Below are 13,212 nucleotides of genomic sequence, written 5' to 3'. Positions count from 1 at the left end.
CTAGAATTAAAGATTAATTTCAGAACTGAAATTGGTGAGCTGTTTGATGTCCACAGTGCAACCAGCTATACTGAAAACATCCACCACTCTATTAAATACATCATTACAGCACCTAGGGAACACATGTATGAGATCAAAATTACCAGGACTGAAGCTGGGACTGCCTCCAATACATAGCATTCCTATGTATTTCCAAAAATATTAAGTACCTTCGTATTTAGAAAGGCTCTGAGAAGCTGTCTTTTTCTAATTCATAACAGAACAGGTAAATCAAGCAAGCATCCAAGCAACGTTATGGCAGCTTCTGACAGCTTTAGCTTAACAGCCAGGCTTCTTCTGCCAACTTAAATCTGCAGCTCGTGCTGTTTGCTGCTTTCTAAAATAGGCATGACTATGGCACGCTTCTAGATCTATGTAGACCTTATGTGCTTCAGAGACAAGATGCAGAAAGCCGAGCCGAGCATTTCTTCAGAGCTGGCAGCATCACCCTAATGTCAGTCTCATATTCTTTACAGGACACAGACTGTGTTGTTCCCACGGAAAATCAGCCTTGACCTTGGAAAAAAGCTCAGGCATATCACAAGTTAAAATTATAGATCTATGGAAAGAAATATGAAATGGTTGCCTATTGCTTCAGCAGTTTTCCTGAAAATGTAGCATGTCACTTCAGTCCAGAAAGATTATTTAACCCCAAAGTTTAGAAATAACAGGAGTGAAGGGTCCTCAGCACAACCCAGGTTTCAGTCTTAAGTCAAATCCAATTAGTAATATAGACACAATCAAATCTACAGCAGTGTAACTGGGTAGCTCTATTAAGATGTTAAGCTCTATTAAGATATAAATAGAAGTTTATTGTTATGCTGGCTTTCTGCAGACAATGAAATTTAGGCCACGCTACCAAAAGTTAGCTAAAATTCGGCATTTGAGGTGATGCATCGCTTAGTACTATCTGTAAAAACATTCAAGACCACGATGGACACAACTAGCCACTGTTACCAGTGGTTCCCAGGTCAGGACGATGGGCACAGCTGGACACAGGCTACTGGGCCACGCACACGTTTAATCTAAGCTGGTACAGACGGTGTTATGATCTTAAATAATGACAATAAATGTGTCATACAGCAAATAGAAACACAAATGCTTATCTCTAAAGGTCTTACGGTTCGTAAGGACAAGCCTTGAAGAAGATGCTGGTAAAGCTTTGGTTGTTCTCACAGCTGACGACACATTAAGACAGTCTCCGAGACGCTTGTTATCTTAGTTTTGTACCATGAAAAGACATGGCTATTAGAATAAAGATGTTAAAATGTCTACATGTAATTCTGTACTAAGGCACACAAATAAATGCCCTGGTTTCAGAGTGACAAAACACTCTGCAGTTCACAGTGATTTCAGCCATGGGTGATGGATGCTTAGTACTTCTCAAAGTCCCAGCAGTGATGGAGAAGCCAGATGTTCACACCAAATTCTCCGTCCCAGTCAAGGAGGGGCTCTCCAGCTGCACATAACCCATGGGAGAGGTCTGCATCTTTTAGACAACTGTTCAACAGATCTGTGGTACCTAAACTCTGTTTCTCCACAGGGCCTGGTGCAGGGGAGCTTACAAATGTTCATACATGAAGCTGATACTAGTTTTTCTACAGTTTTCCAAGGCAGGAATGAGCCATCAAAACACAGCCTGGAAGACTAGTTGGTAAATGGCCACGCAAAACATTCGAGATGAATCTGCCCGTAGATCTCCGCAGCAGCTCAACAGGAGCTCTGCAGCCATGCTTAATGATAGCTTCAGATGCCCACAGAAAATTTAGACCAGATGCCCAGAGGTCCAACTCACAGCAGGGCAATCTTCAAAGTTAGGTCAGGTTGCTCAGCCCTTTGCCAATTAAATTTTGAAAATCTCCGAGGCTGGATATTTCACAGCCTCTCTGGGCACCTGCCTCCAGGGTTCAGGCACTCTCATGGCGATTCTTCTTTTCCTTACAACCAGCGGGAATTTCCCTTGCTACACCTCCTGACTGTTGCCTCTCGCCCTTTTTCCATGCACCCATGAGAGGAGCTTGGCTCCGTCTTCCCCCTACCCACCCATTAGGGGGTTGAAGATGGCAATTGAATTCCCCTTGGCCTTCTCTTCTCCAGGTGGAACAAAAGCAGACCTCTCCACCCCTCCTTGCCTGCCCCACACTCAAGGGATGCACACAGCAGCTCCTCTCATTGCGCTCGCTGCACGAGCCCCCGCAGGATTAGGGGCTGGAGTCTGTTGACCAAGCGGGTGGGAACACTGTACCTAAGCGTACCTGTACCTATTAGTCATGGAGAGGTTCAAGACAGCACGCAAAGCAACGCTGCTCTCTTATCACCAGTATTTACCTACCGCCTGCACACAGGCACACTTCTGTCGCTGCTCCAAAGCCAACGGCAGAGCGCGGGGTTTTCTTTAGTCTGAGCTGGGCAGGAACCACCGAGAAGACCGAGGCTCAGACCGCAAGCAGAAACCTACCACTGGCACTCTGAGCCTGACTTATAGCCAGGCTAACAGATAGCAGAACAGAGAGCATATGTGCGAGTCACAGGGGTGAGGTGCTGGAGTCACTGCCAGACACCCGCTGCAACGCGCGGTGCAGACATACGCAGCCCCAGCTGTTCCCGATTGCCTTGTATCCCGGTTACGGGACTTGGCTGCAAACCCTTTTCCATTCCCGTCTCCCTGTCATCAAGGGTAATAGTGGCAACACAGCCTGTTTCTATGGTTTCCTTTGGTCTCTGTGCCCTACACAATTATATATGCAATCTTAAAGATTAGATCCTCCTTATCTGTGTTGCATCTAAAATTGGAACCGAGTGATTGCTTTAATGCTGCTGGTATTGCAAAGCCAAAAGAAACACTGGAGCAAGGCAAACCCTACAAGACTCCCTCAAGCCAAACTTGTCAGCTGAACTCTATCAAAAAGCGGTCTGTTACAAGGTAAAGAACAGAAATACCTGTTTGACTTGCAGGTCCCGGCCAAGTTTGCAATACTGAGAACATCAACAGGAAAAAAAGAGAGGTAAAGAATTTGTAAACAGAGCAAAGTAACTGAAACTAGCTGAGATGAAAATAAAGAGGAAACTGTAAAAATATTTTTCATTACTTCTAGAGCATTCCCATCATTTTGAACTGCAATGTTTGCAGCAATCTGGGATTTATAAATGTACCTCAATAAACACTCTTGACAGAGGTAAAAATAAGCCAAGAAAAAACTGAAGTGGACTGTGATCAAGAACTCTCCAAATTAATCACCGCATATAAGGCTGCCTATTCATTTAGTCCCACTTAGCGTTGGTCTGCAGAGAAGATCCCAGTATCTATTTAGACATCAACTAGTAAACTGCTTTATGTATTACTTCTGAAATTCCCTGCTATCCATGAATCCTCAAGTCACATATCTGTGAGGGGAAGGAGGTATATGACCTATTTTCTAAAGTGACAAAAGCTCTTGCGTGACACTCTCGAGCAGAACAGGTTCTGTGGCTTCTTCTTCATATGATATGCATCAACTTTAACTCCTTCTACTTCACCAAGGATTTCACCATATGAACAATGTCACAGGGATTTGATTTTACTTTGTCATCCTCTGAAACAGACTTGAAGGAACACATCTACTGTATGCTTAGTGCTCCACATTTCTACTATACCCAGTTATTTCACTCCATAAACCAGTACAGGTGAGGAATTTTTTTTTTTTCCCCTGAAGCTCAAATGAACTTGGCAAGAGGGAAGAGGAAGAACATGGGACAATTACATTTCATCCTCTTCTGAAGTATCAGAGAGTGCCCCATGCTAGAAATGAAATGATAGAAGGGTACTTGAAAACTTCCAAGGAACCGGATGCTGTATTTGTGAGCAGCTGCTATACAGTAACAACCAAGATACCCCACTTGTTCTCACATCCACCATGAGCAGCAACTGCATTCTGTTATTGCTTTACAATGACAGTATTACTTAAATCTAGCAGTTTCTAAATAGCAAAAAAAACCCTTGTATTATAAGAACAGTAAAGTATTTTTAAAATATCACTAATGATATCTTACAATTCAGGAATGTTTATTTTTGATGGCCAACTGCATTGAGACTTTGTTTTCCTTCAACTACAGATCAAGCAACTTGTCCTATAGGATCAGGAGAACCTCCAAAACAGAGTTATCAATCAATTTGACTAACACCAGTAGAAGAATGATTTGCTTTTACAGAGAAAGGGAGAAAAACAGCTCCTAAAGCTGACCGAAATATTCACTGAATTGAGTTTATATTCCTCTCACATTCCTTTTCTGAAATGGAAAAACAAATAACCGTGCTTCGTGCAAAACAATACTCCATCTAGATTTCAGAGCACGAACATCAACTAATAAGCTGTGAAAAAACCATTCCAACATTTCAAACGATAACAGTTAAGGACCTTGACACACTGCTAATGGATCTTGACATGGGGAATAATCTAAATTCAGAAATATTTGCCTTAAGGTTATATTTAAGGATGCAGACAGCGAGCCAGCAAATTGTCCAATAATCTCAAAGGCCCATCCGCTGCCCTGCTTGTGTAGAGACACAGCTCTGCTGGCTGTGCCCCCTCTCCTTGCGGCACTTACAGAGCTCTGCTTCGAAAAGCCGCAAGCAGCCCAGCCCATTGCCACAAAAATACGAGTAATTCATTATTGTGAGTGCTGGATGCTTGCTTTGAGAAGCCAAGGTCCGAAGGTGAGTTAATGGCACCAGCAATCCCCTAGCAGGACTGGAAAATGCAGCAGTGAGCTTAAAGTTAACAATAGTCAAGAGAGATGCATTTCCACTGCTAAAAGCCTGAATTTGTGTAGTGTAGAGGGGGAAGGATTTGTCAAATTAGGCAAAACTAAAATCAGGGTTTCCTCACTTCTCCTTGAATGTTGGCCAGCCCATTGCATAGAAGAAGGTAAGAGAGGGAAAAGTTACCTCAATAGCCATGCTTTGATTAATTTTTCAATTTTCTTTACATTTCTTAGCCCTCTATGTTTTTATGACGAAGTTGATTACTGGGCATTAAGTACATAAGCCATTAATGTCCTGAGAAGCAAAACTGAAAGTATACTGACTTCAACATCGTATTGAAATGGCAGTAAGATGCGTACAGATACCAGCCACGAAGGATGCTCGTTACTGTACAGACGCTGTGCTCCAAACAGGCAAATTGGCAAGAAATAGACCTTGCTCAGAAAGCCAAATATCTGGGTTTTTTAATGCAGAACTAGCCACCTTTCCAGAGATCTGCTGCAGCGCTGGGGCAGCATGTGAAGGCCTGTGGCAGCCAGGATGTCCTGCAGTCAGGAGTGACCAGCGGATGTACCATCACCTGATCATCTCTTCTGACCTACGTCATCCTCTCCTAACTGCGCTGTATGTTCTTACAATCCAAGAACATGATGCCGTTTAACAGATGTCATACACCGAGATGAAGTCCTTGTCTTAAACAGCTGTAAAGAAGAACCTTCAACCAAAAACCTTAAAGAATCCTAAGATATGGCTTCTTATTTTTTACAGCCTAAGACATGATATACATTCTACACAATTCAACTTCAGAGGAAGAAAATACCATCAGGAAATATGTGTCATTGCTTATTTTTTCACGGAAACATGGCTAAACTGGCAATGAAATGACGTAGTTCTACTTCCGTTTAATGACAAAACTTGGAGGATTGCACATTATAATCTGCACGCATTCATTAATTGGAGAACTTCAAAGCAAGTCGACCTCTTGCTGCTCCTATCTAGTAATTCAATGCTCCCTTCTTCTAGTGCTCAAAGTGAAGGGCTGAAAGTAAAACACTGTATCAAACTATAAAACATACTACAGACTGACACAGTCGTACTATTGTCTCCAGAGAGGATTCCTATCGGCATATTTGCATGTGAACTTTGAAACGGAATTAAGCATCTCCCAAGCAGAGCAGGACCCTGCATGACCAACCTGCGTAACCTCTTTTGTAACCAGAATCACTTTGTTCCTGCTCCATTTGGGCTGTGACACTCCATTAGCTCTTCTCTGATCCACGCAATCAAATTTTCCCTCTAATATAATAAAGGCTAAAGAGCCGTGTGAATTTGTGTCATGACATTTAATTTAATCTAATCTAAGATAATTCACCTAGTATGTAATTAGCTCTGTGATTCCTTTTTTTGCACCTAAATAATAGATACCGTGCTACCCTATTTCTGGGAATTGATGGGAACCTAATTTTCTCAATCTCACATTTTTAACCTACTCTGTACTTCTTGCTAGGATTTCAAGATGGGAAAGAACTGAAATATTAGACTGATAATCGTATTATAAACTCTTAAAAGTACATTTAGAATCCTAAAAGCACAGCCATGCCATGTAAATCTCCTAGGTATAAAAAGCACTGAATGGGCTCTTTCTTAGAAATAGTGTCAGCCAAGACCAATGGTAAGTATATGGAGGAAAATCACGTGTGGAAAAATCTAATTACAACATATGTAACAATGTATTTGAGCTGTGTTCTACTATGCCACATGATCCTATGCTTTCTAGATTTAAAATTATACCATGAGTCTGCAGTCCATTAATAAAGGATGATGTTTCAAAGTATGTATTATTGGGCGACTTTAATGATATGGTCTGTATCTGTACATTGCAAACTAAATCACGTTTACCAAATATACACATTTCTATAAGTAAAGCCAAATCTTATGGTTAAAATGGCAAGGCAGGGTCGCAGGATTGCCTGAAACCCTCTTGATACAGATAGCTAATGACGTGTGGCATCAGCACACGGACTGAGCGAAGGTTTCTGGCGTAACAAGCACAGACCCGCAACAGTTTACTCCATCTCAAGAGTAATGGGAAGACTGGGGATTTCTCCTGGATTACCAAACAGTGCAGCAATTCCTTGAAACTTACGTGGGGCTGATTTTAATACCACACTGCACCCTTATGTTCTTTGCAGAAGGAGAAACATCTTTCCGTTACAGTAAACACCAAACTTTGAATTACAGCCTTTCCGCAGTAATTTTGGTGGAAATCTTTTGGAAACAGTGATTTTAGTCAAATTGTGGCATTAAATGTGCTGTATAATACTTGCCCTATTGATGTTAATGGAAAATTTCCATTGATTTTGCAGAGCAGGTGTGGGGTCCTCACATTTAATTTATTGTAAAAATTGATTGTAAATTGTTTACATAGTCCACACAGACATGCAAAATCAAAATTTGGAAACATCAAAGCTAAGCCTATACTTAAAACCAATACTCCTAAAACTGCCGGTTATACTTTCAAATGAGAGCTGAGAACTCTCAGGGGTTTTTTCCACTCCCTTTTTTCCCAGGATGTTATTTTTGTCTTGGCACTGTTCATTTTTGCTATTTCATTTACACCATGTTTGGTGCAATTACTGAGATAGAATTGTGTCAAGTCTCCTCTGCACTATACTGTTATGCACGAACTTTTCTACTGGATTTATAACTTTACAATCTATTTAATTGGTGTTTAAGATATTATAGAGATACAACTTTGGACTTTAATGTTCCCTCTACCAGCCTCAGTTCTACTGCTACAGAATTTAAATGTTTCACAGTATTTCATACTCTTCTGTTCAAATTTACAGACGGGTAACCAAGGATAGGATTCTGTGCTGGTGTTTAATCATCTCCAATGCAGATGTCACCCTCTGCGTTAACCATCTCCATTCCCTTTAGAGACAGAAGACAGACTCAGGATTTCTAGCACACGATTCAAGTCACCCTGAAACTCTGCTCTCAACTGCACTCCTGGACGCCTGCCTTGACCTGGGCACTTCCCCAGAGAGGACCGGCACGCTGGCAGCGCACGTTTCATCCGCAGACCACGCGGGAACGTGGATGATCGGCACACATGGAAATACCTACATTTTCACCAGCCACAAGGAGATGCCAAACTACATTTTAGTGGAAGTCTCTGGCAGGTGTCTGACCCCAGGTCTCGCACTGTTCTCACAGGGAGCTCGTTTTCATCTTTGTTTGCACTAGGCTCTCATTTGGCTCGCTGTGAGGATGTGATATGATTAAGCATGTTGACATACAGAGTCACCACGTAATTGTAGCCATTCAATGTCTCCCTATTGTTGTGGCAGCGGGTATATTTAGCAGCCACAGTTACCCTCAGAAACGAAATACACAATCAACTCTCAAAGCCTCCCTCTTTCCCCTATGCACAACCCTGTATTTGCCTTAAAGACTGTAATATTTTGCAATCAGCTGCGCTCTGAAGTAACCACCCCCCGCTGCCACACAACGCAGATGAATGCTGAATGGCTGGAAAATACAATTCCAAGTCCGTTCTCAAATTCTGCATGTATCACAGGATAAATTACTTTTGTATCGCCCTGGGCAACTGGATCCCTCCGGGTGGCAATCCTAGCCAGAGCTCCATGAAACCTCCGTGATTTTCACCTTCTCTATCACCACGATATCACGGCCAGCAGAAAAGGCCGAGGTTTTAACCCACATAGCCCCGTCTGAGGAGCCGCCTGCTCCCACCCTTGGGACGCGGGGCGGGGAGGGGGGCAGCAGCCTGCCAGCCGCCCTCACCTACACGTCGGCTGCGGGGCCGGGGCGAGACATCCCCGAGCCGTGCCGTGCCGTGGGGTGCCGGCGGTGGGGGTACAGGGCCAAGCCTGTCCCGCGGGGCTCCCTGCCGGGGGGGCGGGCGAGGCCCGGGGCGGGGGCGGCACCGCCGGAGCCCCCGCGCAGGGTCCCGGCACCGCGGCGGCAGCCGCAGCTCCTCCCGCCCGGCAGCGCCCGCGGCTGCGGCAGCTCCCCTCCGAGGTACGCGCACAAGCATACACACGGATTTTCCGCTTTTTTTCGAGGTTAGCAATTTTCAGCCGGCTCCCCCTGCCCGCACCCCGGCGAGGAGCCGCACCGCGACGCGACGCGACGGACCCCAGCGGGGCAGCGGCAACGTCCCCTTCCGAAAGGCAAGAGGGGGGGCTCGGCTGCCCCCCGCGCCCGCCTACCTGTGCCGGTGCTCATGGCGCGCAGGAGGGGCCGCGCCCGCCGCCGCTCCCCGCCGCTCCCGCCGCCGCCGCCCGTCGCCGCCCGTCACCGCGCCCCGGCGGGCGGCACCATCCCCGCCGCCGCGCAGCCCGCAGCGGGGCAGGCGGCGCCGCGCTCCGCCCCCGCCGGCAGGTGCCGCGCACCCACAGCCCCGGCGCGGCGCGGCACGGCACGGCACGGCGCGGCGGGCACCTTGGGAAGTGTAGGCAGCTCCGCGCCGCCCCGCGCCGCCGCCCGCGGACTACATCCCCCTCCGTGCCTTGCTGCGGCCGGGGGGGGGGGGGCGCGCTCCGGCCCCGCCGCTTCTGCGGGCAGAGCTGCTGCAGCCCCCCCCCGCAGCGGAAACTTCCCCGCCGTCGCGGCAAGAGCCGCAGGCAGCTCGCACCTGCTCGCCCGCCAGCTCTCCATCCAGCCCCCCTGTGCTCTGGGGGCGAGGTCTGCATTTCCCTGCCCTACTTGTGCGCGGTTTGAATGATGCCCGAGCAAGGCGAATTGGTGCACAGGTGCTTTAGCATGTCCCCAGAACGCCCAGGGAATGACGATGAGGATGCTGGCATTGTCCCTCGGCTCAGCCGAGGCTCCAGGCAGCGCTGCACCGCACAGAAGATGTTTGGCAGCGAGTCCGGTTGCTCCGGAGGGGAAGGTCGCGCTTTCTGGGGCAGGTGAACCCTCACTGATCCTTCATGTTTGAAAGTACGAGGACGCACAATGTTTTATTAAAGCCAGCTTATTCAGTCTTTCATCAATCTAAAAATCTGCTAGAGTGCTGGAAGAAATAATGTTTCAAAAAACACCCCCAAACGTCTGTTTTCCCAAACCCGGGAGGTGCCAGCTGTAGTTACATAAGCGTGTTGTACTGCACAGCTCCTCTGATGCTGAGTTCAGACTGGGCTCTGGGCAGCTTGGAGTTACAGTAACAGCATGAGGAAATAGGGGTGTGAAGACTTGCTTTCCATTTATATCAGCACGATTATTATGCTCTTTTCCACCAACCGTTATCTGAACGTTAAAACTTAACTAACAGTTGTAACCATAAAAACCTACACAACTTTCCCATCCTACACCAGTAACTGAAGTGAGATGCGCTCTGTAGCAGTGCTTACGTGCCATGATTTGATGGGGAATCATCATCCTCAGCTCTGTGTAAGTATAGCAGTACAGTATGGCTCTCATGTCATTCGACAGATGCGAACTGAGAGCCCCTGGAGAGAATCACTGCCACTGGGAAGAATGTGGACCTGCACTTAGAGCAGCCATACAGGATCAGACAATCCAACCCAGTTTCCCATTTCTGACGGTCACCAGCAGTGGATATCTGCTGAGGGGACTACCTGAGCCAGATGTATGTTCTTTGTATCAAAGAACCTTCCATGGATTTTCTTCAATTATCTTGTCCAGTTGTTTGAACCATGCATGCTTTAAGCAACTACAGCATCATGTGTGGTGCGAAGAACCACCTGCTTTTGTTTTGAACCTGCTATTTGCTACCTTTACCTGATGCCCGCTCATTCTTGTAGTAGAAGAGATAGCAAACATACCATTCCCTATTCACTTTCTCTGTGTCACTCATGAATTTATACTGCTCTATCAGATTCCACCCTTCACTCCCACTCTACTTAGTCATTCCTTAAAACTGGCGACTTGTAACTTCAGTACCATGCTGCTATCCGTCGCTTTCTGTCATTTGTTTTGGAGTTGCATCATCAATTGTTTAACACCATGCTTTGCTAAGCGCTTTTATTACCTGTTTTCCATCCTGCAATCTTCTACCACCCAGTTTCCATTGAAAGCTCTCCTGAGCTGCACAGCTGTACTGAAGCATGCCAGCTGAGTTGCAGCTGGCCTTGTAGAACTTCATTAAGATGCAGATGATGCATGAATATATCCATGTGTGTATGTATGTTATGTATCGCACTAGTAAAATGTGTAGAGCATCTCAGTTGTGGCTATGCAGCAGCATCCATCTTGTCTGTTCTGCATTCATGCCAATGAGATCTGCCTTCCAACATCACCGTAATTTGTGGTTTTAATCACGAACTATCTTTGCATATAATAACCATCATGAGTTCAAGGCAATCTTTGAGTGATGCTAGTAAGCCTGTGGCCATGCAGAGGTGTTGCTTTAAAAGCTAAATTAGACATAACTTGTTGTATTGAAAGTGGTGGGCGTGCAATCCATATTGGATGCAACGAAGAGGAAACTGCCTTGGGCTTTAAGGCTGCTAAAAGATAGTTTGACCCTTCTGCTGGGCAGCAGTACAGAAGGAGACTGCACGCTAAAGCCTTTGCTTATTCATTGCAGTGGGAACCCCAGGGCCACAAGAGGATTTTGGAAGTTCTCTCTACCAGTCATGGAAACAACTGAAAGGCCCAGGTTACTACACAAATGCTCGAAGTGCCCACATAATGCCAGACTTTAGGGAACGCTGTGAGAAACAGGTCATGGACTTCAAAATTCTCCTTGTTTAGGACAATGCCACTTGCACAAGCTTAATTAGGAGACCCTATGACCCAATGGAAAAGTCATGTTCTGCCCCTAGTAAGACCCCATTACTCCAACCAATGAACCAGGGAGTAATCATGACTTTCAAGGCTTACTGTCTAAAAGAGACCTTCTCCAAGCTTATCCAGGAGATAAGAGGTAAGGAAAAGCCCCACCTGAATGACTTTTGGAGATAGGCTAATGTCATGGATGGCATAGATAACATTAGCATTACTTGGGAAGAGGTCACAATTCACTGTATGAGTGGTCTGTGACAAAAATAGTTGCCAGAGTTTATTCTGAACTCTGTTTCTCTCCAGAAAGACATTGTCTCTTTTCCTAAGGAAGTTGGCTTGAAAGGGTTGATAGCAAAAGGAAACCATCCAGAAAGAGTTGGCAAGATGGTTTGCATTAAACGATTTACGCCGAGCATGCAGTCTCATAGACGAAACAGCTGAGGTCTTTTAGGACAATGATCCATCCTGAGAATGGGCACATACACTCATCGGGGCGCTGTAAGATTCAGTCTCAGGTTACCAATTCAAATCTCAGGTGAGTAGTCACTCATATCTTGATTTTCATTTTTAAAAGCAATCAGCTTGTCCAGCCACTGCAAAGAAGGCTGAAAAGTCAGCTTCTAAACTGTCAGCGCTTTGCACCACTTCTGTCGTTATGGGAAACTGAATTGGCACGTAGCAATCCTGATGATCCTGCTTCTTCCTCCACATCCTCAATGTCATCCTGAATTGTTTTAAGAGCATCATTATTTTGTGGAAGAGCTTAGAAAACTCTATGCATGGCAAAAAAGTTTACTTTTTAATATACAAATGTTTTCTAATATTTCTCCACTAATGTTATTTCGACAGTGTTATGGAAGAACTTACATTGTATTTTACTGTCCCCGTGTATTTAAACTGTATGTGTTTCTTAAGTACATTCACGCATCTTTCTCTATTACATTAGATGTATTAAAAAAACCAGTCTTCACTACCTATTGAATTGCTAGCCACCTCAGTTATCAGAAATGCATCCTCAACAAGTAAGGGGATATATCTTCATATATCTTCCCTCAACAAGTAAGGGAATACGGCTTCATGTACAGGAAAAAAGAGTGAGCACTTTAAATGTAAACCAAAATGGAACTATGAATATAGTGTATATTCATTAACAGATATTGGCTTTACACTTGACAGTGTGCTTCTATATGTGAAGTATACTGCCGATTTATGGACTGACAAAATACACATTCTTGCAGAAGCTGGTGTAGCTCAAGCAGCCAGAAAGTTTGGGTTCTTTTCCCCTGTGTATTTAAGTGAAGTTAACCACATCAAAAAGTATTTCCCTTTCTTCATTTTTTTCCTTTTATTACCTTCAAAATTCAGGGAATTAAATTGGGGTAATATTCAGTTAATAATACGAGTATTTTAAAATTCAGTTTCACAGCAAAGTTGCCATACAATATTTTTATTTAGTGACTTTCTTGAAAAAGTCCAGCTAAAGGAAGCAAAAAGGATTGTTTCTAACATTACACAACTTTCCAACAATGGGGAGACGATGGGCTTTCAGCACAATAAAAATATTACTTTTATTTGATTGTTTGCCTGCAAAGCTTTTTAGGTATGAAAGGCCAACTGAGTACGAAAGGGGACATATTTTAAAAGCATCTCAGTGA

The 13,212-nt window shown here is 44.9% G+C and overlaps 1 protein-coding gene across 5 annotated transcripts in view; it reads right to left on the bottom strand.

Annotated features, from left to right (window-relative positions):
- Nucleotides 1–9,068, bottom strand: part of ABLIM2 (actin binding LIM protein family member 2) — a 185,357-nt gene extending 176,289 nt beyond the window's left edge. For all 5 annotated transcript variants that reach the window (XM_075499695.1, XM_075499693.1, XM_075499694.1 and 2 more), the window contains exon 1: nucleotides 9,019–9,068. In XM_075499695.1, the coding sequence (XP_075355810.1) occupies nucleotides 9,019–9,034 (16 nt within the window). In that variant the 5' untranslated portion in view covers nucleotides 9,035–9,068. The remainder of the gene's footprint in view (nucleotides 1–9,018) is intronic.
- Nucleotides 9,069–13,212: the final 4,144 nt, after the last annotated feature.

The sequence above is a fragment of the Mycteria americana genome, chromosome 4, assembly GCF_035582795.1.
Source record: "Mycteria americana isolate JAX WOST 10 ecotype Jacksonville Zoo and Gardens chromosome 4, USCA_MyAme_1.0, whole genome shotgun sequence".
In the NCBI taxonomy this organism is placed as follows: domain Eukaryota; kingdom Metazoa; phylum Chordata; class Aves; order Ciconiiformes; family Ciconiidae; genus Mycteria; species Mycteria americana.
This window is presented reverse-complemented; position numbering and strand designations above follow the sequence as displayed.